The 25408-nt window shown below is 55.0% G+C and overlaps 1 protein-coding gene across 2 annotated transcripts in view; it reads left to right on the top strand.

Moving 5' to 3' along the window:
- The window catches only part of LOC144729472 (receptor-type tyrosine-protein phosphatase gamma-like), a 153751-nt gene extending 129142 nt beyond the window's left edge, over positions 1-24609 (top strand). The window contains exons 13-28 of one of the 2 annotated variants that reach the window (XM_078609792.1): positions 2037-2128; positions 2619-2715; positions 3275-3357; positions 4778-4912; positions 6720-6785; positions 11499-11636; positions 12378-12538; positions 13198-13333; positions 15655-15801; positions 16912-17002; positions 18171-18247; positions 19585-19716; positions 20034-20180; positions 22517-22659; positions 23870-24005; positions 24435-24609. In XM_078609792.1, coding sequence (XP_078465918.1) covers positions 2037-2128; positions 2619-2715; positions 3275-3357; positions 4778-4912; positions 6720-6785; positions 11499-11636; positions 12378-12538; positions 13198-13333; positions 15655-15801; positions 16912-17002; positions 18171-18247; positions 19585-19716; positions 20034-20180; positions 22517-22659; positions 23870-24005; positions 24435-24584 — 1931 coding nt within the window. In that variant the 3' untranslated portion in view covers positions 24585-24609. The remainder of the gene's footprint in view (positions 1-2036; positions 2129-2618; positions 2716-3274; positions 3358-4777; positions 4913-6719; positions 6786-11498; positions 11637-12377; positions 12539-13197; positions 13334-15654; positions 15802-16911; positions 17003-18170; positions 18248-19584; positions 19717-20033; positions 20181-22516; positions 22660-23869; positions 24006-24434) is intronic. The other variant, XM_078609793.1, reaches the window with a different exon arrangement.
- Positions 24610-25408: the final 799 nt, after the last annotated feature.

Below are 25408 nucleotides of genomic sequence, written 5' to 3' on the forward strand. Positions count from 1 at the left end.
ATATTACTTCTATTTGTTAGTCTCTCATCGCGGTCAACAGGGGCGGTGGGGGGGGTGGTGAGAGGCCGCACTGAGGAGGGGGGTTGACGGCTGCGATCGCTGACGACATCTCCACAAAGCCGTGTCGCCCGTGGTCGTTCAGGAATATTCTTTCTGGGGTCAAAGCATTTCCTTTCTTCGACGTGCGCGTGCGTGCGCGTTCCATTAACACGCCAGCGGCGGCGGCTCCCGCCACGATGCACTGTGCACAATGGGGGGGTGGGGGGGGGGTCCAGGCCGTTCTTAGGAATCCGTCTCGTCGAGGCAGGGAGCGTTCGCACGTTTTTCTTTTTGCAGACGGACGGCATATCTAAGCGGGGAGGTCGGTTTTCACCGAGTCGGGGTTTACCGCCGCATTCGTGGGCAGATTGAATGGTCGCGCCTCCGTTTTTTCTCGGATGTTCTCGCCTGTTTAATCGCATCTCTCAGTGTGTTTTCGCATGGGCTCAGTTTTTCTATTTAGGCCTCTTACATTCCAGACACACAGCTGTAGCATGGTTCGTAACTTCTAATCAGACCTCTGTTCCACTCACGCACACAACTAAGATATATTTTCATAGCACTATTTATCCAGCTACGTTTGTTTAGTCAAGCCAACGCTCAATTGCTTGCGACCTTCTGGATGTCATCAGCAGAGTTCGAGGCTTGTTAAATTAAACCCTGCCGGGTTATTGGCGAGAATGCTCCGACCTAAACGACAGGGGTCCACCGTTCAGCGCAAAAAATAGCAATTGCCGTACGCGAAATTCATTCAGCGTTGACGCGGAACAATCTCGGTCTATCGTGCACGCACGGTACGAGCGAACCCTGCTTCCCACGCGTGTCCATCCCACGTGAAATCTCCACTCGGGCAGTGAACGCCCAGTCGGCGCTCTGTCGCGTGCCGGAGTTTATTTTAAACGGCGCTTTGGCGACACCCGACGACGATTCGTCTTCACGCCGCTCGTTTGCGCCGAGAAACTCGCCAGTTGGTCCGCTCGGCGCCGTCTCGCGCCGAGCGGAGCCGTCGGCCCCGAAGAACGAGCCGCACAGTTTGCGAGTCTGCCACTGCAGCGCTCAACAACTACTTTCCCGTTTAATTCGATCGTGCTATTGCACGATGCAAGCGTTGCAGACTATCCAATTAACAGGAGCATGACGCAGATGCGATTATCTCCCTAACCGCATGACCCCAATCTTAGCTGAGGCAGCTGCTCGTGGTGCAGATGACGGATGACGGCAGTCAGTCAAGCGCGTAGACTGGACGTGCATTGATTCCTCGATTTAAAGTCGACGCTTACGGCAATATAACTGCATCGGGTTGTGAGTGTAAGAATCAGTTATTTACTTTATATGTAACCAATCAGAATATAAGATGTCAATGTTACATTAAAGCTTTTGTGGAGTAAGCAAAGCCATACAGACGAGACGGAACGAGATGTGGGGGGGGGAACGGGACAGAAGAATTAATTCTTGAATCATGACCCCAAATTGTGACGAGTCGTCGAATCACTGGGAAGGCCGAATTGTCACGATCAGGGAGTGACGCAGGAGCCCAAAGCCCCAAAGCGTCAAGCGATCAGCAACGAAGAGCACTCATCAAAGATGTCATGGATACGAGTGTAACAAGTCTTTTGTATTGAGCTACGTCTTATTAAGGGCTTGGGGAAAAAGAAGATGGGAGAGATTTCCAAAGTGGAGCAGAGCGAGGCAAGAGAAGTGTCGTGGCCTGCAGTGCGGTGCTGCACTCTGCCCCAACTGAAAAATGTGTTTTCTCGTGATTTGTTTACCTTTCCGAAACTTTGCATTCCTATCGTCTTTTTGTTTTGTTTGTTGTTGTCATTTTCTGACCCGCCCTGACTGGACATCTGTGAAAAAAAGCTTCATAGCTCATCGCTTTCCTCCAGTATTAATAAAGATTCTGATTCTGAAATCAGGTGTGGAGTGAAGGTTTAATCCTCCGGTCATCCTCTCCCTGTGTGTGCGTCTCTCTCTGTCTCTTCTCTGTCCCTCCGCAGAGGAGATGGAGGGAATTCCCGTGAAGCAGTTTCCCCGACACGTCGCCCGTCTCTACGCCGATGGCCAGCGCGGCTTCGCGCAGGAGTTCGAGGTACGGCCGCAGACGGCCCACGCCAGGCGCCAGCGTCGCCAGGCCGTTGTGCCTTGTCCGCCTCTTCGTCGAGCGAGCGGTTCGCGACGGGTCAACGAACCCGGAGAGTTAATTGACGCGACGAGGCCTCCGCAGGCGCGCCCGGACACGACCTCTGCGGCTGCCGCCCGTGGCTCGTTGGCAGAGGCGACACGAAGCGCCGCGACGAGTTAGCGCGAGTAACGAGGCGGAGCAGCGGCGCCGTGGCTAACAAACAAAAAACCTGGCCCCGCCTGCGCTTTATATCCGGGCCAGGGCTAACGGCGGCAGCGGCTAGCGATGTCTGACCGGCGGGGAGCTTCCGTTTCCGCGACGGGGTTCGAGCGAAGCGTCGGTCGACGCGATGCCGAGCGGCGCGCGGCGCGAACGGGGAACGCGTCGGCGGAGAGCCGCGCCGACCGAGCAGTCCTCCCCTCAATGGCGCCGCGTGCCGCCCCCTCTCTCTCCGCAGGAGATCCAGAGGAGCACGACGGGGAACGGCGTGACGGCCGATCAGACCAACCACCCGGAGAACAAGAGCAAGAACCGCTACATCAACATTGTGGCGTGTGAGTGTCGGAGCCCGCCCGCCCGCCCCGCGTCGCTGACGCCATCGCGCCAAGCGCTTTGGCTTTTCTCACCTCCCCGAGAAGGTGGCGGGGCCGATGCGGATGTCGCGTTCTCGCCAATTAATAGGTGGCAGCATCGGGCTCGGGGAACCGGGCTCGGTTATTAAAAGGTGCCAGCGTGGAATTTCAGTTTTGGTCCACGGCAGAGAAACAAACTGGCAAGCCGGTCTATTAAGGGCGCCGCGGATCATTGTCGCAGGAGGAGGGAGAGGCTGGAAATGTTACGCGCGAAGACGTGTACACACGGACGCACGAGTTGGGCACGTGCCGTTGCAAGCTGGCGCATGCATTGTTCACTCTTGTTGGGATAACCAGCAGAGCACTCGTACAGGGCCTACCCTTGTCAATGGGACCATCCCTGTCTCTCTTGACTTCTCGCCTTGGTTAAAGAATATAAAAATTGTCATTTTCATATTTACGTGTTTTTTTACATCATGGATATTATTATTATATTGGCATCGGTTGTGTCTGTCTGGTCCACAACTTCGTCTCTCCACAGACGACCACTCGAGGGTGAAGCTGAGAGTGCTTTCTGGGAAAGACTCCAAGCATAGCGATTACATCAACGCCAATTACATCGAAGTAAGTTGCACCTATGCACGTACGTATGTTGAACTTCTTTCGCACCGTACGTAGCCAACCGCGCTAATCACAGGTGCTTGATGAAGGACGACAAATTAGACAGACATAAAGCAGTTAGCAAGAAATTAGTCCTCAATCTATAAGTCATCGTTCTACTGGAGACGGCTTAACTCATGCTAATCCCCTGCCCAACCGCCCGCGACGCCACACGGCCTGCCGCATGCCCCTCCCCCCCGAGCCCTTGGCTCCTCCCCCCCCTAGTACCCTATATAAACACGTGTCTCTAAATAGCTCTGGAGCAGTCACACCTGATGACGGATGCTTGTGTTGCTTCCGAAACGTCGCGATTTAATTTAGTTGTTTTATTTTAATTTGTTTTCACCTACGTGACTTTACCGAAAAAACCAAAGAGTATGGATGCTTGCAGTCACGAAAACTTAAAATCTAGAATTTGTGGTCGGTGTCAGTCAGAGTTTTTATTTTCCCGGTCGTTTTACTCTCTCTAGGATTTGACATTCTCAGAGCGGTTTGTCCTACACAGTCGTGCGACTTTAAAAATATGTTTTTTTTCGTGATTTGTTTAATTTTCCTCTACTTTGCACTGCTATCGTGTTTCTCTAATTATGATCCGCCCCCGACTGTACATCTGTGACAAAAGAGCTTTATAGCTCATCGGATTCCTCCAGGATAAGTTTATATTCTGATCCGATTGTGATTGTTGTTTTGCCTGTTTTTATTTCATGTCTCTACTTTTGTGTTTGTCTCTTTTGCTCCAATGTTGTTCCGTCTGTGTTCCCGCGTTGAGGCGTCCGCTAAGATATCCCGTGGAAGAGTGCGTCACTCCGTGTGAGAGAACGGCGCACAGAAGCGGATATCACAGAATTACTTCTGAGATCCCTTCAAGTGACCTTTTTATCCGTATGCCCCGCTACGGAAAAGTGGTTGCCGCATGGCGAAGTGATATTTTTTCATTCATCGAGCTGAGATTTTGCCAAATGAAGAGGAAAACCGCATTTGTTATGATGGGTTTTTCATGTTACCAGTGACGATTGGACTCAGACCGTCAACACAATACCCTTGAGAACCCGTTTTAATGAAGGATGGATGCTTGGGGTAAACCCACAATGTCTGAACTTGACCGTAGCTTCCTTTCGGTCAACGCAGCCTTAACTGAATACATAATGCAGCGAGTAAACATCAGCACTGGGGAGACAAAGGCGGCCAGGAATGGTAGTCGCCACTCACCCCCTCGTGTGATGCGCCGTCCTTCATAGGTGCTCACAAACAGCACTTGCCCCAAAAGTCTGTGAAGGCTACACGGGGGGGGGGGGGATCTTTGCCTTTGTCTCGTATGCGCGCGCGAGTGCATTTCATTTCCCAAGATTCCGTGCCCAATCTTCTCCCACTGACACGTTGGCAGGGCTACAACAAACCTCGAGCCTACATAGCCACCCAGGGGCCCCTCAAGGGCACGTTCGAGGACTTCTGGAGAATGGTGTGGGAGCAGAACGTGCGCGTGGTGGTGATGATCACCAACCTCGTGGAGAAAGGACGGGTAAGTGGACTGACGCGGGACTGCACGCGACTCCGTGGCCGTGCGTTGCTCGAATTTGCCGCCCGGGTTGCGAGCCTCCCGGCGTGCGCGGTGCGATTTTTCTACGCGGCCGTCGTGAACGTGCCAGCGACGCGAGAGCGGTCGTTAGCGGAGCGCCGATCAAATGAAGCGATGGATTAATTCTGCCCTATCCAATTTCTTAACAGGTTTTATTGATGGTTTTTTTTATCATGCGGCTGAAATTGTCCTTCCAAACACTGTGCTCACGCGAGCGGTACGTGGCAATAATGACTGTAATACTTTCCAAACATTTTACTTTTGAATGTGTAATGATAATGACAAAAAAGTGTTTTAATAGCAAGCAGCAATTGCAGTCGTTGATGTTCATTAAGGATGTTATAGGGCCGATGTTGTACAGTGTGTCATGAAATTGGCACCGTTATTAATCAGCTTGGAGGATAGTGTTAACAGCTGTGTCTAAACACATTTTATGTAAAGATATTACATGTTGCAAGGCACCCCTGCTTCGTATAAATGAAGTTGAAAATTGCACTTCATACTATCGCCATGCTCATTAATTGAAACGACAACTTACTTTCCGGTTCGTAGGGACATTTTAGTTCATGGCAAACATGTTGCAATATTTGGAGCTCGTATGTAATTTTGCATTCTCGGAAAAAAATTGGCAGACTCTTTTGTGTAATTACTCAATTTTATCCGGATTGCACTTTCGGTGTCGTGGCACGCAAATAATTCGGATGTCCCTCGCGCAGCAGTGTGACCCTTGCTCATGCTAGAGCACAGCCCACAGAAGCGGACAGCACAGAGCTACCGCTGAGATCCCTTCTGCGTGCGACCTCTTGTCCAGTCCACACAGTTAGTGATGTTCGTCGAAGGACGGTGACACCCGGTGTGGAATTTAGCCAAAATCAAGTGGAGAACCGACATGTAATGTGGTGGGTTATATTTCCACGCAGTCATTGGTGACTTGTGACTGGCCTGAGAGCACCAACTCACTGCAGCCGGGATCCCGGTCTGATGAGAGGCGAGCGTCTCTTTGCACGCCTGAGTCTCAGCCGTGCCAGCTTTGAACTCTGAGCCACTCGGCCATTTCTGACTTAAACTGAACTAATTTTTTTTCAGTTTTTACCAGGTAGGGCCCCACTGAGCCACTATGTAGCTCTGTTTCAGATGCGACCTGGCTATCACAAATTGTAGCTCAACGAAGTGGCTTATCGCGTGGCAATGTCCAGCAGCGGTTTTTTAGCAGCCAATTTTACTTTACAATTCGAATTTTAGTTTTTGTTCCACCACGCAATCCACACCCACCAGGGTGTAAAACTACACCGTACTTTACAATGCACGTAAGGTCGTAATTTTCCCACAATGCATTTCAGTACACCAGGTGGCTCAGCGGTAGAGCGATCCGCACGCAAATTCTACGTTTGTGGCTTTAAATCCAGCTCGAGGGGGTTTAACTCGGCCCATCATCCCTCTGGGGGTTGATAAAGTGAGTACCGCTCTGCGGGGAAGTCAACAGTGTTCATCCTATGGATAGACTCACCCCGCCCCCCCGTCCCTGCCATAGAAATGTGGAATTTCCACCGCTGGCTCAGGAGGGTTGTACGTGGGAGATGCGCACGGACTCGGTGTTCTTTTGAGCAGGAACTCACTCGGCTTTGTTTTTAGTCTCAGGGGCCTCGTGCCCAGAGAGTGTTTCAGATCAAGGTGCCTTGCGTGGCGGTGTTTGTTTGTTTGCGTGCGTTCTGTGACGTGCTCATCAATTCACATTCGGCTTGGCTTTTAGGTAACTGGAAACGAACACAATGTTTACCACATGAAGGGTTCCTACGTCGATTTGCAGGACAGTCTGGTAAATATGACAACGCTGCGGCTCAAGCTCCCTAACTGCATAATTCATGGTGTTTTTTTTTACGAATTAATATCCTTCCTAATTGCTACAATAAACACGAAACTTACCACTTCGTTTCCCTAACAGTCATGTAATAACAAAGCGCATCGTCTGCGAGTGGGGTTCTCTGTCTTCTCTCACTCTTGGGGAGCAATAATTCGGTTCTTCTCGGGCGGAGAAGCGTGTGTGGTGAAGAAGGTGCAAGTGGGACGGTAATATGAATCGTTCAAAAAAACCTCCCTGCATTTCAAGTCTATGGTACGCTCCACCGGCTGCAAATCCCTTTGGGAAATTATTTTGAATCGCGAGTGCACTGGCACAGCGTGGAGCGTTCCATCCTTACCCAGGGGGGTGTTTTGCTCGATGCGGTCACCGCCAACTCGCGGGTGCATCGCTTTGTCCGGTGAACGGTTCCGCTGTTCGGCGTTTGCTTTGAAATGAACGGACAGCATTAAAGGGACACTGCTTCACGAATGCACTTGCACACTTGCGGTCCTTAGAATAATTACTTGTCGATGAATAACTACGTGTATTTTTACCCAAATGAATCATACACCGTTAGTTATTATGTTTCATAGGTACCTCGTGTTTTCCGGATTTTAAAGCCGCATTGGCAACGTTGCGCCCGTATCAACCTTTGCCAGTAATTCCCACAAAGGTTGACCTGGCCACAAAATCATATCAACGGACTGTTCTTGAAGCAGCAATTTCACCGTAAACCTCCCGCGTGTAATGCATTCCAGTATCCCTTTAGGGAGGTGTTCCTATGGAGTGGGCGAGTGTGCGTCTCTCTGGTGTGTGTAGAGTCCTCTCTAACATCACCACCTTCACAACTGTCGCTTTACCGGTACTAATTTTTGACAACGCGAACCGTACGATTCATGCGGACGCCGTTGATGCCGAACACAACTGAAACCATGCGCTGTTGAGTGCTCTTTGAATTCAATGTTTGAAACGTGTGTCAATACTCATGACGATCTGCCTTGGGCAGAGCGACCTTCGCTCCAGCCGGTGTGAGATCGGCGTTGCCACACGTGACGTCATTTGTACGTAGGGCACCACATTTCAGATGCGATGTCAAAACTGCAAAGTGGTCTGTTTTGATTATTTAAATAGCTTGCGTGATTTCATGCCGTTGTCCCTAACACTTATTTGCCTGGACATATGACCCTAAGGTACACCAAATTCATGCCGTGCTATTGGTTCCAATCTTTCGTTAAATTCCAAGTCCGTCAATCAACCTTTAGTTATCTAAACAAATTATCTGGTGCTGCTGCTGCTGCTGCGTTGGCAGTGGTGCCAAAACACAATTAACACTTTGTGGCCTGACAGCGAAAAAAAGATATAATTGGGGACATTTCGGTCCATTGCCATTTTTGATTATCATTTATATAGCGCAATTAACAGGAATAATCCTGACTCGGAGCGCTTTACGCAAAAAATAAAATAAACCCTAGGTGAGACATGTTGAGCAAGGTAAGGAGATCTTTTGTCACCGTGGCGTCTCAGGTGCCTCGCCCTCGCTGGGTGCACATAGCCCGAGACCCCCAGTGTGGATGGACAGGGGAGCAGAGTGAACAGGCTCTGAGACGACTTAGTCACAACACTGCTGGCGGAAGGATCTCCACTCGGGGGAGCTCTAGAGAGCCCCCCCCCCCCCCGAGGGTATTTGGCTGAATTCTCCACACTGATCGGGCGTCGTTGATAGATGGAAGAAGGAACTCGTACCGCTTTGTACAGCTCCCATCTCCAATACGACCCAAAGGGCCAGCGCATTCCGGATTCCAGTTGGCAGAGTTGTCTGAGAATGATCAGGCTGACGACGACGTCTCCCGTGTGAGTTGAAAGGCTGCCGTGGCCCGGTCTGTGGTCATGAGTATTCGTGTTCATCGCCGCGCTACGAGTGTGTTCGGTATCAATGCGGCTTTATAACAAAATAACTCGTAACGAAACAGCTCCAAACCTTGCAATGTTATATTCTTACACAGTCTTTCAAAATGGAGGTAATTGGAATTTCGTTCTTCTTTCTAATTTTAAACGGTTTATTATATTCTAAACTCATATACCACGTCGTATTGGCATACTGACCTCTGCCATGGCAATGTGGAATTTCCATTACTGGCAAAGGGCTGCCGACAGAGATGAGCAGAGCCCCGTTCCTCGTTTGAGCAGAATTTTTTTGACATGTAGCGTGATCAACAAAGATGGTCATGCATGACCATTGTTACTGTCAAAATAGCCTGTCTGTTATTGATTCAACTCGGAGCTCGGGCGATGATGATTGGTGGCGCCTGACCACCTGACAGCTGCCTCCCAGCTCGAGGGTGGTTCCTCGGCGGTTGTGAGATGAAATTTGCGATGAACGACGCCGCTAATATACAACGGAACGTTGTTACTGTTAACGTACACACAATTGCTTTTCATATCTGTTTCGACGACAAACTGCGAAATTTCATATCAAAGAAAAACAATGGGGTCCGCAGTACAATGCTAAGAGGAAATGCTGCGTGGTATGTGCAAGATAGTTCCATTTGCCAAAGCAGAACTAAGTGCCACTCGAGGTGGCACATGTTTAGGTGTACCCGTTTTTTTTAATTGGCTCATAGAAGTGCATTATTACGTGATAACTTACTTATAAAGTAATGTTATTGCATCATTCACTTGTAATTGTTGTTAATAGAAGTTTGTGCAGCTCAAGTGCTGCCACCTCAGATGGTACCAACTTGTCAAATATTTGGCCTGGGCCCATCGACTAATGCTCTAACATATTGCCTCGGGTAACATAAAAACTGTTTTACGTTAGCGTTGTAATTGCCATGATTTTGAAAGACTGCTTGGAGAAATATATATTTTTAACATTCTTAATTGCTGGCAAAAAAAATACAGGCAACGTGCAAAGTATGACAAAAAACTAAAAAATGGGGTAAAAATGTAATAATTCACATTCATCAAGCATCGTGATTTAATTTGATCGCTGACAATTTATTTATCTTTAAAATATATGTATTTCAACGATGCGTCTACGCATGCCGTGTGCTGTCATTTAAAGATGTGAGAATATCCCGTGACACGTTGTGAGTACATTACGATTTTCTCCCGATGGTTATTTTTGTCAAGGCTAATACGCGTGTTTAATTTGCAAAAGGCGAGAATGGAACGGCTATGCTTTGGCCGTGAGCCTAATAGCAATGTTGTTTTAAAAAAAATTAAACCCTCGTGAAATATTTCGCCCGATAGCGTGTACTAAAACCAAACCCTCTTTGTGTTTCTTTTGCAAGCAACTAAGAAATGTCAAACGCACGCATAAACCATACAGGCATATGATTTTGCGTGTGTTTGTCCCTTGTGTGTGTGTGTGCGCGTGTAAACATTTTTAAACATTCGTTTTTAAGCAAGAGTTTTGATGTTCAACTTTAAAGCAAAACAAATGTATTAATACTAGTCTCAAATACTAATATTAAGTTTTGTATGAAACATTGTAATGGTGTAGCAATGTCTTTCTGCCGACTTGTGGGATCCCACCGCTCTTCGATCTTAGCCGTGGCTTGCCGTGAGTTCCGGTCAGGGGTTCAGTGTCGTCCGTTCCGTGTATTCTTCAGCGCGAGCAGCAGCGTGATAATGGTTTATTTTGGGTTGGATCGTGTAAATACAAATGTGTCGTTAACCCACCGCCACCCGACACGGCCAATTAGCAAGGTTTGTCACGTGATCACAAAACGTGCCAATTGGCTACTATTTCAGCACGTCGGTGTGATGGCGAGTAAGCCCACAGCATTTACAGTCGAATACGACGTTTCCCCGGCGATTACAACCAACTTCATCAGGCAATTTACCCGAATTGCTCAACTCGCAAGTGAAGGAAACGTCGGGGTTCGCTTCTGAGCTCTCCGTTCGGCACGACGGCCCACGCCTGCAACCTCGCCATCGGGAGGCAGGAGCTGGCTGGGTCATGCTCGAATCACGTGGACGATCGCAGTGATCGTGCAGAAGCCAGCAAGGTCTCCTGTAGGGGGGCGGTAGTACGGCTACTGGGTTGCTGACAGATCTGCGGGGAATTTGATGGTTGCCCTGCTCCGGCGCTCTGGTTGTAGATCGCTTACATCCGCTGATGGGTGAGGAGACGTCCCCACGATTTTCAGTCGTGCGGTTTGTTTCACCGTACTGCAGCCCATGCCAGTCAGTGCCAAGTAGTGAAAGGGGAGGGGGGTTGCTGAGGAAAGCTTCAGACATGTGATGTTGGCCGTGGAATCTGATGTCGGGTCACCGGTTCCACAGCGCATCGTGCGGAGGAATCCGACGAGCTGCAAAGCTCTTGTTCACCGATGTCCAGCAGGGGCACGGGGTCAGAACGTAGATCGGCCAAGCGACCCCAAGCAGGGGGGCCCCTCTGCGATTAAGTCAAAGAGACTCCGCGGGGGTCTTCCTGCGCTTAAGGAAAACACATGAAAGCCACGGGTGCGTCTGTTTAAACGAGAATGCCCCGGGGGACCACACTGAACACCCAAACTCGATCGGAACGCACGCCGCCGTCAGTCGGCCAGGAGGTCGGGCGGCAGCGGTAGAAGCGGCGGCGGCGGTGAAGGTACCTTACCCGCTGGGGGTTCACCACCACCACCGCCGCCGCCGCGGGAAGCAAACTCTGCCCGTCGTCACCGCGCCGCCCTCTCGTTGTAGCGGAAGTGCGACCAGTACTGGCCGTCGGACGGCAGCAGCGAGGAGTACGGCGGCGTGCTCGTCTCGCTCAAGAGCTCCAAGACGCTCGCCTTCTACACCGTGCGGCGCTTCGCGCTGCGCAACACCAAGCAGCGGCGGGTAACGCGGCGGCGGCGGCGGCCATCTCGGTGCACGTGTCTTCTTTGTGCGTGTGTGCTTGTGTGTGCGTGTGTGTGCGTGTGCATGTGCGTGTGCTTGTGTGTGTGCTTGTGTGTGCGTGTGCATGTGCGTGTGTGCTTGTGTGTGCGTGTGCTTGTGTGTGCATGTGCATGTGCGTGTGTGTGCGCGTGCGTGTGCTTGTGTGTGCGTGTGCTTGTGTGTGCATGTGCATGTGCGTGTGTGCTTGTGTGTGCATGTGCATGTGCGTGTGTGCTTGTGTGTGCATGTGCGTGTGCTTGTGTGTGCTTGTGTGTGCGTGTGCATGTGTGTGTGTACTTGTGCGTGCGTGTGCATGTGTGTGTGCTTGTGCGTGTGTGCTTATGTGTGCGTGTGTATGTGTGTGCGTGTGCGCGTGGTGAGGGGCGGTGGTGTAGCGGTTAGCGCTACGCTGCGCTACGAACCTGGCCACCCGGGTTTGATTCCCGCTCACGGCCAACACCAGAGTGACGATTATCTGAACCGGTCCTGGGCCTCACCTAGGTCGACTCAGCCTCAAATGAGTTCCTGGTGCGGTGTGTAAACGTCGCCACTGGGGAGACAAAGGCGGCCGGGCGTGGTTGCTGACCACCCAGCCCCCTCGTGTGCCGTGCCGGCCTTCATAGCTGCTGCTCGCCAACAGCACTTGCCACCGGTCTGCTAAGGCTACACGGGTGATCTTTGTCTTTGTGCGTGCGTGAGCAGAGCGGTCAGCGTGGCGGTGGCGAGCGCGTGCTGCTGCAGTACCACTACACGCAGTGGCCCGACATGGGCACGCCCGAGTACGCCCTGCCCCTGCTCACCTTCGTCAAGAAGTCGTCGGCCGCCCGGCTGCCCGACTCGGGCCCCGTGCTCGTGCACTGCAGGTGCCCCCCCCCCCCCCCACCCGCAGAGAGAGCGTGCGTGTGTGCGTGCGGGAACCAGCGCCCTGTGGCCTGTAATCTAGCGCTGTTGTGGAGGCAGCAGCGAGGGTTGGAGGATCGCACACAGATGGTGCGAACTCCCCTCCCGCAGCCGTCAAGGAGAAGCCGTAGCCCTGGCTCGCCAGGGGAGTGCGGCACACAAACAATGTGTATTCCGCCTGTTCCATCTCTCTGGGATAGAGTGTTTCCCCCTCACACACGCGAGTTTTCTCCAGTCACTCCGGTTGCCTCCAACACGTACGCACTCACTAATTGACCGATGACACCTCCATATGGAGAGCGACGCGGAGCTTGGTCAGTCGTTGACTCCGGCTCATCGCGTGATGCCTTGCCCGGTCATCTGTGGTTCCTTTTTGCCTCTGAGTTACCCCTCCCCTATCTCTCTCTCTCTCTCTGAGAGTGAGGAGCGATCACTGTGTGAGTTGAAATTAATTTCCATCGCCACCACTGCCACCATTGCCACTGCTACCACTGCCACTGCCATCACCACTATTGCCACAACCACCATCGCCACTATTGCCACCACCATTGCCACTTTTGCCACCACCGCCACCATTGCCGCGCGACTCATCTCTGCCGCCGTGCGGGTCTCGCGGTTGCAGTGCGGGCGTGGGGCGCACGGGGACCTACATCGTGCTCGACTCGATGCTGCAGCAGATCCGCGACAAGGGCTCCGTGAGCGTCATGGCCTTCCTGAAGCACATCCGCAACCAGCGCAACTACCTGGTGCAGACCGAGGTGGGCACGCGGGCGGCCACGCCGGGCGGCGTCGACGGTGCCCTCGTGCTAGCAGCTCGCTGTGCCGATCACTCGCTCTCTCGCTCCCTCCCTGGCTCCCTCCCTGGCTCCCTCCCTGGCTCCCTCCCTGGCTCCCTCGCTCGCTCCCTCCCTGGCTCCCTCCCTGGCTCCCTCGCTCTCTCGCTCCCTCCCTGGCTCCCTCCCTGGCTCCCTCCCTGGCTCCCTCCCTGGCTCCCTCCCTGGCTCCCTCCCTGGCTCCCTCCCTGGCTCCCTCGCTCTCTCGCTCCCTCCCTGGCTCCCTCGCTCGCTCCCTCCCTGGCTCCCTCCCTGGCTCCCTCCCTGGCTCCCTCGCTCTCTCGCTCCCTCCCTGGCTCCCTCGCTCGCTCCCTCCCTGGCTCCCTCCCTGGCTCCCTCCCTGGCTCCCTCCCTGGCTCCCTCCCTGGCTCCCTCCCTGGCTCCCTCCCTGGCTCCCTCCCTGGCTCCCTCGCTCTCTCGCTCCCTCCCTGGCTCCCTCGCTCGCTCCCTCCCTGGCTCCCTCCCTGGCTCCCTCCCTGGCTCCCTCCCTGGCTCCCTCCCTGGCTCCCTCCCTGGCTCCCTCCCTGGCTCCCTCGCTCTCTCGCTCCCTCCCTGGCTCCCTCGCTCGCTCCCTCCCTGGCTCCCTCCCTGGCTCCCTCCCTGGCTCCCTCGCTCTCTCGCTCCCTCCCTGGCTCCCTCGCTCGCTCCCTCCCTGGCTCCCTCCCTGGCTCCCTCCCTGGCTCCCTCCCTGGCTCCCTCCCTGGCTCCCTCCCTGGCTCCCTCCCTGGCTCCCTCCCTGGCTCCCTCCCTGGCTCCCTCGCTCTCTCGCTCCCTCCCTGGCTCCCTCGCTCGCTCCCTCCCTGGCTCCCTCCCTGGCTCCCTCCCTGGCTCCCTCCCTGGCTCCCTCCCTGGCTCCCTCCCTGGCTCCCTCCCTGGCTCCCTCGCTCTCTCGCTCCCTCCCTGGCTCCCTCGCTCGCTCCCTCCCTGGCTCCCTCCCTGGCTCCCTCCCTGGCTCCCTCGCTCTCTCGCTCCCTCCCTGGCTCCCTCGCTCGCTCCCTCCCTGGCTCCCTCCCTGGCTCCCTCCCTGGCTCCCTCCCTGGCTCTCTCCCTGGCTCCCTCCCTGGCTCCCTCCCTGGCTCCCTCCCTGGCTCCCTCCCTGGCTCCCTCGCTCTCTCGCTCCCTCCCTGGCTCCCTCGCTCGCTCCCTCCCTGGCTCCCTCCCTGGCTCCCTCCCTGGCTCCCTCCCTGGCTCCCTCCCTGGCTCCCTCCCTGGCTCCCTCCCTGGCTCCCTCGCTCTCTCGCTCCCTCCCTGGCTCCCTCGCTCGCTCCCTCCCTGGCTCCCTCCCTGGCTCCCTCCCTGGCTCCCTCGCTCTCTCGCTCCCTCCCTGGCTCCCTCGCTCGCTCCCTCCCTGGCTCCCTCCCTGGCTCCCTCCCTGGCTCCCTCCCTGGCTCCCTCCCTGGCTCCCTCCCTGGCTCCCTCCCTGGCTCCCTCCCTGGCTCCCTCCCTGGCTCCCTCGCTCTCTCGCTCCCTCCCTGGCTCCCTCGCTCGCTCCCTCCCTGGCTCCCTCCCTGGCTCCCTCCCTGGCTCCCTCCCTGGCTCCCTCGCTCTCTCGCTCCCTCCCTGGCTCCCTCGCTCGCTCCCTCCCTGGCTCCCTCCCTGGCTCCCTCCCTGGCTCCCTCCCTGGCTCCCTCCCTGGCTCCCTCCCTGGCTCCCTCCCTGGCTCCCTCGCTCTCTCGCTCCCTCCCTGGCCCCCTCGCTCGCTCCCTCCCTGGCTCCCTCCCTGGCTCCCTCCCTGGCTCCCTCGCTCTCTCGCTCCCTCCCTGGCTCCCTCGCTCGCTCCCTCCCTGGCTCCCTCCCTGGCTCCCTCCCTGGCTCCCTCCCTGGCTCCCTCCCTGGCTCCCTCCCTGGCTCCCTCCCTGGCTCCCTCCCTGGCTCCCTCCCTGGCTCCCTCGCTCTCTCGCTCCCTCCCTGGCTCCCTCGCTCGCTCCCTCCCTGGCTCCCTCCCTGGCTCCCTCCCTGGCTCCCTCCCTGGCTCCCTCCCTGGCTCCCTCGCTCGCTCCCTCCCTCCCTGGCTCCCTCCCTGGCTCCCGAATTACGAATTCCCACTCACAGCTCGTGCTGTGTGTTTTCCTCGTGCTGTGTCCCCAATAGTAAACAAAACTGGACTGTTGTCGTTGCTTCATCACCGCAATGTAAATGCAGGTTGTACGTATGTCTGATGGACTTGTAGCCAAGTTCATCAGACATACGTATGTAGCCAGCCGTGCAAACGTGATGTTTGTTGTTGTTGTTGTGTGGCCGTGCAGGAGCAGTACGTGTTCATCCACGAGGCCCTGCTGGAGGCCATCCAGGGCCGCGAGACGGAGGTGGCCTCCTCGAGCCTGCACGCCTACGTCAACGGAATCCTCACGCCGGGGCCCTCGGGACTCACCCGCGTCGAGAAGCACTTCAAGGTCTGCCGCCCGCGGCGACAACTCTCGTCGTTGTGTTTGCGTTCTGCCGCGGGTTGCTTGGGCGCCGCGGTGGCTAGGAGATGTTAACTCCCTTTCTTGGTATACAGGAGGACGTGGATTCGATCCCGACCCTGACGCCTGCTGCTGTATATTTTAAGTTTTCATATCTCTCTCTCTCTCTCCCCGTGGTTGCTTGGATTTTTCTCCGGGTCCTCCGGTTTTCCCTCCACATTAAGAATCAACATCGTGCGTTGAGAGTATTTCACTGATATACATTTCCACGTGATGATGAGCCAATTCGTTGAGCTATCATTTTTGGCCAGGTCACTTCTGGAAAAGAGCTGCATAGTTCAGTGTGCCTGACCTGCTAAAATTAACAAAAAGTTTAGTCTTCAAATAAAATTAGCTTTTAGAATAGTTTTGGAATTGTTAATGTCCGAGAATTTTGCACGCTGTGGGCTTTGTCACAAACTGAATTCAGTCCACTAATTCGGTACTCTGAATTCAGTCCCTTAAGAAGCTCCCAACGCATATGACAGCAGCAGTGTGTTCAGGAGCCAGTGTGGGGGTTGGCTCCTGGACACACGTGGAGGCTTGCTGCTGGCCACGACGGGAGGGCTTCGAGAGAGAGAGGAGTTTCTGCCGTTTTGTTGCCGTTCCTCCTCCATTGAAGGAGCGCAGACTACAGTGATGTATTGTGCGGACCGCCTATTGACGTCCTTACCAGTCTGTTATTTTTCCGCTAACAATTGCGGTTCTTTCGGCAGCTTGTACAAATAAAACCTCGCCAAGTTTGTAAAGAAGAAAAATCCTTCTAACAGAAAAAATGATACGATGAATTGCGTCGGTTTTTCATTTTGTTAGTTTTACGATGGTCATAATAACTTCAACTCGTGACACACACAGTTTTCGCTCGTTCTCGAAGAGTGGAAACTTAATCTTTTCGGGAGATGATGGCGATCGTTTATGGATGCCGAAGATGAGCGTTTCGTTTGACGCAAGGACGACGTTCACCTTCCGAATCGGTTCGTGTGTTTTTGGTTTGTCCGAGTGTGCGAACGGAGCTGGGGATGTCACTACGCTTGGCCGTGCCCGTTGTGTCATTTGCAGCTAATCCTGCAGAGCGGCTTGCATTCAGACTTCACGATCGCCCAGAAGCCATTCAACCAAAACAAAAACCGGTCCACGGCCGTCTTGCCGGGTAATGCACTCAGCAATACGCACAATGACACACTCGCACGCGCGCGCACACAGATGTGCGCATGTGTGCTCACACACACACGTGTGGGCGTGTGTGCTCGCACTCACACTTGCGGACAAATATATACGCGTACGTGCAACAGACCAGGGATCCCCAGTTTAGCCTTATACAGACTGTTGGGGACAGTGCTCTTAGCGAGCACCTATTAAGGCTGGCACGGAGCACCCAGGGGCGTCGTGCGTGTGGCCAGTATCACATCCGTACCGACTTTGTCTCCCTAGTGCTGTGGTCACACACTATGCCAGCTACTCCTTTAAGGCCGAGTCAACCTATGGGAGGCCCAAGACTGGTTCAGATATCTACCAATGACGTGGGCCATTGATGGGAATTGAACTTTCTCGTCACGGAGTTTGTCGTGCAGCGCACGAAGCACTGCGCCACCACTCCCCACGCGCAGTACATACGCGGCAGGTTCACGCAACTTGTGCCGCCGATGTTACGCTTGGCCAGGAGGCAAACGCAGATCAGCAGGAGCGCAGGAGCGGGGATTTAGCCACGACCGATGTGGGCCGTGAGCGTAGCGCAGTGCGCTGACCACCTCACCACGACCGCTCCCCGCGATCGCTCCGAACGTACTCGTACGTTCACTGGTGCACATTCACACGCGCAGCCAAGAGAGGTTGCCACCTGCCCTGGTTTTCCCACGATTGTCCTTTTTTTGAGGTAGTGGCTGTCCTCAGAAATCTGTCCGTCTTCCTGGGACAGTAAATTAGTCCGGGTTTGTGCCAGCTTCGTGATTATTCACACCACTCGAGGCGACGCATTCCGTCTGTGGTCCTCTCCTCTGCTGACATTGTGAGATATTCTACTTCCCGTGACGCGTCATGTTTACGGCACCTCACAGGTGGCACAGTCACAACACCACGTGTGTGCGCACACCGTGTGCCGTGTAGATCACTGGATATTGTCATTATTCCTGCGCCTGTTTACCCGGAAAGCCTCGCTGAGTCTCAGGACTCCTCTGGGGAGAGTCCTGCCGAGTGTTCGTCGCGGGGGGGGGGGGGAGGGCGACGTCGCCGCTACGTGCCACGAGCCTGCCGCCACACTGGGAGACTGTGTGTGTCGTTGTGCTCTGTCTCTGTGTCTAACCGAGCGGCGCTACCCACAGTGGAGTCGTCGCGAGTGGAGCTCGCCTCCCTGGGGGACGTCGAGGGCTCGGACTACATCAACGCCTCCTACGTCATGGTGGGTCAGCGCCTGCCCCCGCCACCCCGGCCACCCGCCCCGCGCAGCTGCGTGTCCTCTCGCGCTCTCGAGAGTCTCTCGGAGCGGAGCCGAGCGGCCGAGCGAACGTAACGCGTGACGTCCTGTTAAGTGGTCAGCCGGCTGAGCGTTGAAGCCACACTACGATGCGTCGCTGCCCGCGGCCGGGCGGCCGGGCGGGCGGTCAGCTGGGGCTGCACTCGGGCTCAGCCCCCCCCTTCTCCGACCCACAATAATCGCCATTATAATTATACGTCATCGTCAGCCAGGTTCAGTCCACGGCTGGATGAACGCATCAACCTCTCATCATCAAAGCGGTGGAGCCCCACGTGGGTCACATGGCGCGTGCACACTGCGCCCCCCGGTGGGTTAACGCGTTAACGCATCCAGTGAGTTAACGCGTGAACACCCCCCGGTGGGTTAACGTGTTAACGCATCCAGTGGGTTAACGCGTGAACACCCCCCGGTGGGTTAATGCGTTAACGCTCCCAGTGGGTTTAATGCATCCAATAGGACAATGTTTCAATGCTTCCAGTGGTTGAACCTGTTAATGCATCCGCCTTACGGCCCATTGGCCGCTCTTGCACTTGGGAAGCCAGCGATGAAGGGAGCGCTGCCACTGGCAATGACATCCCAGCAAGAGAAACGCGGAGACACTGGAGGGGTGGTGTGGCGGGGGTGAAAGCAGAAAGGAAATGAGAAAAATCCACAAGCGATGTCATCATTCCTTCTGGCTGTGTTTATTTATTCTGGTTGCCAGCATTTTTATGATACGATATCAAATTTCGCGATTATCGTGATATCCGTTTTTGTAACTTCACAATTGCATTCCACATTGGTACTGTGTGCTTTGGTCTACTTCCCGGTACAATTGAATAGCGCTTTACAAAAGGTTATCCAAATGCAGTTGTGATTAACATATTCCTGCCATGACTATTATATTTATTGCAACTTAACAATCTACAACGCTCACAGTGTTCTCAGTAACACCATGAACAATTAATTTAACGTACTATGAAAATTAAGACGTCATATAATTGCCATGCCCTAAATCACTCTCATATAGGTTTTGCAGAGCACTGATGGATAACAGATTTTTTTTTTACAACTTTAAGGATCGAGTTATTTCGTAATAGCTTGTTCAAGAAATAGAACATTTAATGCAAATCAAAAAACGAGCAAAACGACAATCGCGATGTAAGGACGCTCGTCAAAACGGGACGGCGCGATGATCGTGGATATTTAATTGTCACGTCGCATCCGTCAGCACGGCAGCAAATAAAGATTCTGCGTCTGCGCTGCCACGTTCCGGTTTGCAGGGCTATAGCAGCAGCACGGAGTACATCATGACTCAGCATCCGCTGCCAAACACCACCAAGGACTTCTGGAGAATGATCTGGGACTACAACGTACAGCTCATCATCATGCTCCCGGGACCTCACCAGGACAAGGTGACACTGACGAACACGTGACCTGGAGGGTAGCTGGGTGGGCGCTGCGCTACGAACCCGGCGACCCGGGTTCGATTCCCGCTCGCGGCCAACACCAGTGACGATTATTTGACTCAAATGAGTACCCGGTGCCACGTGTAAACATCGCCACTGGGGAGACAAAGGCGGCCGGGCGTGGTGCTGGCCACGCACCCCCCTCGTGAGCCGTACCGGCCTTCGCGGGTGCTACTCGCAAACAGCACTTGCCCCAACAGTATGTTAAAGGCTACACGGGGGACCTTTGTCTTTGTGTGTGCGTGCGTCTCCACCGCGCGCAGGACGGGGAGGAGTTTGCCTACTGGCCCCGGCGCGACCAAGCGATGCACTGCGAAGGCTTCGGCGTGTCGCTCATCAGCGAGGACCGGCTGTGTCTCTCCAGCGAGGAGCAAGTGGTTCTCCGGGAACTCATCCTCGAGGCAACGCAGGTGCTCCCACACGTTCCATGCTTCGCTCGCTCGTTCACCTTGAAGGCCGTAAAGCTGCCCGCCGGAGATTTTGCCCAAGAGAGAGGGATCCCATCCTGCGAATGCACGCCTCTCCCCGGCAAAGCAATCCGACAGCACGAATACAAATCATTGTTTGGTTGATGGCAGCGAAGGGCGCGGCGAACGACGCGGAAACTCGACACGTTCGTCAGCGGCGCCGTGGCCCTGTGTAAGGTCAAAATATACAACGAGGCGACGTCACGGGGCAGAGCTTTCTGTGGCAGCGACGGTGGCGATATGGCAATGCAAATCAGGTGTCTCGGTGTTTAAACGCTGAAGCCATCCCCTCTGCAATTCTCCACCATTCCCTGCGTGCGCTGCTCGTGTGTGCGTGTGTGTAAGGGGGAGCGGTAGTGTAGCGGGGTTAGCGCTACGCTGCGCTACGAACCCGGCGACATGAGTTCGATTCCCGTTCACGGCCAACACCAGTGACGATTATCTGAACCGGCCCTGGGCCTCCTCTAGGTCGACTCAGCCTCAAATGAGCACCTGGTGCGGTGTGTAAATATCGCCACTGGGGAGACAAAGGTGGCCAGGCGTGGTGTTGGCCACCCACCCCCTCGTGTGCCGTGCCGGCCTTGTAGATGCTTGCGGACAGCGCTTGCCCCTTACAGTCTGTTAAGGCTATACGGGGGATATTTGTCTTTGTGCGTGTGTGCTCTCCATCTAGCGGGATTAACCAACAACGAAGTTGGATTTTTATTTCAACGCGATCTGAAAAAGTCAACAAACAACACCCAACTTACCCTTGCAGCGTTGAAATCCTCGGCAATTTGCGCGGCTCACGGCAGGTTTCGTGCCGCGGTGAACGCACGTCACCGCGACGCGGCGAGCGTGTCCTTTTGTAACGCGACGCATCCGCTTGAGGAGGCCCAGGTGGTAATGCTCGTTCCACTTGCCCCTGGCAGTAATCGCAGTGGTGAGATGAAGCGGATTCAGGCTGCTGCTGCTGCTGCTCGCTGGGGCCAGGGAGAGCGCGCTTAAATTGGCAGGGAACCGCGGCGTAAAGGGACGCCGTAACGACCCCTAATCACCCATACGAGAGCAGGGCCGGCATGTAAATGTTACAAGCGGTGGGGGAGGATATTTTCGTACTAATTGAATGTGATTAACGTCTCCCAGGAAAGATATCCCAGAGCAAATGAATCACTCCGGGTCTGAGAGAGGCAACGGGCTGCGGGGGGATCGTGGGGGAGAGAGACGGTTGTTTGTTTCCGTCGGTGATTCTCCGGCGCGGCTGCGTGCTGGTTCAGCGCTCGGCATTGTTCCGCGGTGAGCGCCACGAATTGTTGGCCGAGTCGCTGGGTGGTGGGGTGAGTGGCTAAAAACCTGACGTCACCTCAAGACGGACACTGCGGACCCGGCCAAAGTGATTCCGCAAGTGAAATTGCGGACAATTGCTAAGCGACCTATTGAAAAGGCATGCATGGAGTGTGCCAAACTCGGTCTGTATCGGTTGCGTTCAGCCTTCCGTGTATTCGTGTTTGATTATTAAAGGGCTTGGCAGGCCTCTCGTTCAACAATAAGGGACAGGGCAGTACATATGTGCACACACACATGCAGGTATTCATAATCAGGAGCCATCATCTATCCACTGCTGGATGAAAGCCTCCCCATGCAGTCACCATTCCCGTGGTCTCGCAATGCGACGATCCGTCTAGCTCCTGCACACGAGGCGAGGGGAGCCGCGCGGGCTAGGAGATGTTAACTACCTCGCCTGGTATGCAAGAGGTCGTGGGGTTCGATCCCGACCCTGACGCCTGCTGCTGTATATTCGAGTTTGAGTGTCTCTCTTTCTCTGGATTTTTCTCTGGGTCTTCCGGTTTTCCCCTCCACATTTAGAATCCACATCGCACGTTTGCAGTAAATGGCTCCTATAAATTTAGAATCGATGATAAGCTGCTTCGATGAGCTATCATTCGCGATAGCCACGTCGCTTCTGAATAGCTCAGTTGGCCTTACCTGGTAAAATAAAAAATAGTTAATTTAGCTTGTATGTACGTACGTATGCTGAACTTATTTTGCACCGTACGTAGCCAACTGCGCAAATCGGCGGTGCGGGGGGTAGAGACCACAAACACCAAGCACTAGAAGTCGATCAAAGTTTCGTCTGTGAGCTCGAGTCCACCACCACGCAGTTGGAGTGCTGGTCGAGCGATGTTCACGGGAACGGTGGACCCACGCCAGCGGCCGCAGCGCGACGACGAGCGTGACGTCGCTGACCCGCGTGACGCCCTCCCCGCCACTCCGCCCCCCCTCTCGCCGTGTGTCGCCAGGACGACTACGTGCTCGAGGTGAAGCACTTCCAGTGCCCGCGGTGGCCCAACCCGGACGGCCCCATCAGCAGCGTCTTCGAGCTCGTCAACATCGTGGCGAAGGAGGCGCTGACGCGCGATGGCCCCACCGTCGTGCACGACCTGTGAGTGGAGAGGGCGCGGAACGACGCGCCACGCACGCCACGCACGCCACGCATGCACGCCACGCACGCACGCCACGCACGCACGCACGCCACACACGTCACGCACACCACGCACGCCACGTATGCGAGTTGACGGCGCGATGGGTACGGCCATCTGGCCGTGGTGCACACTGGCACGGCGTCGTTCCGATCAATAATGTACCGCGGCGAGCGCCAGGAATTGGTCGGCCTAGTCGCTGGGTAGGGCGAGTGGCTCAATATCTGGAAGTCACCGCAAGACAGACAATGCAGAGCCAGCCAAAGTGATTTCAAAAGTAAAAATTGCGGACAATTGCTAAGCGGCCCATTGCAATGTCATGCGAAATGTCGTTAGCAGCATCCAACATTTTTCAGTGTGCCAAAGTCTCTACATGTTAAGTTCAGCCTTCTGTGTATTCATGTTTGATTATTTATTTAAAGGGCTTTGCAAGCCTCCCATTTAACAGTAAGGGACAGGGCTGTACATATGTGCAACAACAACAACAACCGCCATTCGTCACTAAGTGGCGGTGACGTCACCACGACGCTTGTGCGCACACACAAACACAAACACTGACATGTATTCATCATGAAGAGGCACCATCTATCCACTGCCGGATGAAGGCCCCCTTCAAGCAGTCGCCATTTCTCGTGGTCTCGCAGTGCCACGATCCGTCCAGCTGCCGCACACGAGGCGAGGGCTGTCCTCTGAGCGTGCGTGCGGATATATCTGCAAGAGCGTGTTCCGGCAACCACCTGATGATGCTGGTTGTGACTACAAGAGCAACGTCGCAACCAAGTTGATGCACGTCGCGGGTCGCTCCCCAGCGCTGCTCAAGCGGAAATAAATTGGCGGCGTTTGTTAGCGGCAAAACTTTATTCATTGGCCGTGTCGGGTGGAGAGAGGTGTACGACTAAGCATCTTATCTGCGCGACCTGACCCAACAATGAACCTAAATATTGGTCATTAAAGCTTACACAGTGTTCAATGAGTATGTATGTAACTGTATTTGTACTTATGTGTGTGTGTGTGTAGAGCACTGGCCACATATTCTGTTCAAGGCTATATGTGGATTTGTCTGTGTCTACCCGTGTGTGCCCCTATCTGCCCGTGTGTCCTCCCATGTGTCCTCCCGTGTGTCCTCCTGTGTGTGCTCCCGTGTGTGCTCCTGTGCGTGCGTGCGCCCCGCAGGCTGGGCAGCTCAGTGGCCGGCACGTTCTGCGCCCTCGCCACGCTCTCGCGGCAGCTGGAGGAGGAGAACTCCGTGGACGTGTTCCAAGCGGCGCGCATGATCAACCTCATGCGGCCCGGCGTCTTCTCTGACGTCGTACGTGCACGCCAGTGGCGGCACACGGCACACGGCACACGGGACACGTGTGATCCGAATCGCAGCTGCCAGACCTCTCGCCCACGCCTGCCAACGTGGCCGCACCGCCCCACTGCTCGACCACCTCTGGTGGCTCCCAGCGCGCTCGCGGATCTCGTTTTGTGCCGTCACGTCGGCGACAATTCGTTTGAAACGACGTCAGACGTCGCGCGGAGAGACGTGCGATCGCTCGCCCGGCGGGCCAAACGCTATAACCGCGGCGGCATCCCGACTTTGAATAAATTGGTGTGGGGGGGGGGGGGGGAACCTCACCGTGAGCTTCCACTCCTCTCCTCTCTCGAGTTCTCACAGCTTCAACAAAATACACCCACGTAGCTGCGTATCGTTTGTACTACATACACTGAGTGCGCTTGCGTCTTGCCCCCGCAGGAGCAGTACCAGTACCTGTACAAGGCGCTGCTGAGCCTGGTGAGCGCTCGCGAGAACAGCGGCAACGGCGTGAAGCCGGAGGGCCGCAACGGCGCGTCGGCCCTGCTGGAGGACGTCACGCCGGAGGAGAGCCTCGAGTCGCTCGTGTGACGACGACGCCACCCTCCCTCCAACCCCCCCCCCCATACCCCCCCCCAACCCCCCCCAACTCCCGCCCGTTGTATCCTTCGGCACCGGCGCGCGTGCGCTCAGCCGTGACGGTTTGGAGCACCGCGCGCCCGCACCACGCCGGTGCGTGGATGCGGGCGCGACTCGTTAATCTCTCTCTACGTTTGAAGTAGCCGGAAGACTAGGATAAGCACGTGAGCAGTCGTCGCGGCCGTAGCGAGAGTATACTAGATGCGGTGTGCCGGGTACAGACGTGACCCGGTGACGGTAGTTGGATGCATTGGGTGCGGCACTCGCGCAGCGTGGAGGTGGACAGGCTGCCGAGGTTGACACGTTCGCGTGGCTGGGTGTCGCCCGCAACAGTTGCGTGGTCTGGCAGAAGAGAAGAAGCGATGGGCGGCGCGGTCGTGTCGGCAGAGTTGGCCGCGGTAAACCTCTCGACCGTGAGCGCGCGCCCCAATCACACGGAGCGAGCGGGAGCTCATCATGGCCATCTCAATCGTCGGCCGTGATTTATCCACTGCTGGAAGAAGGCCTCCCCCAAATCCACCGCCATCCTTCACGGTCGCGGAGATTGCAACCGTCCGCCCGGCAACTGCGCGCCAGCCGATATACAGCGCGTGGTCGTCGTCATCGTTGTCGTCATCGTCGTTGTTGTCATCGTCATCGTCGTCATCATCGTCATTGTTGTCATAGTCGTCGTCATTGTCATTGTTGTCATCGTCGTCATCGTCGTCAAAATCGTCATTGTTAAAGTCGTCATCGTCGTCGTCATTGTTGTCATCGTCGTCATTGTTGTCATCGTC

Source organism: Lampetra planeri, chromosome 32 (assembly GCF_965212315.1).
Source record: "Lampetra planeri chromosome 32, kcLamPlan1.2.h2, whole genome shotgun sequence".
Lineage (NCBI taxonomy): Eukaryota > Metazoa > Chordata > Hyperoartia > Petromyzontiformes > Petromyzontidae > Lampetra > Lampetra planeri.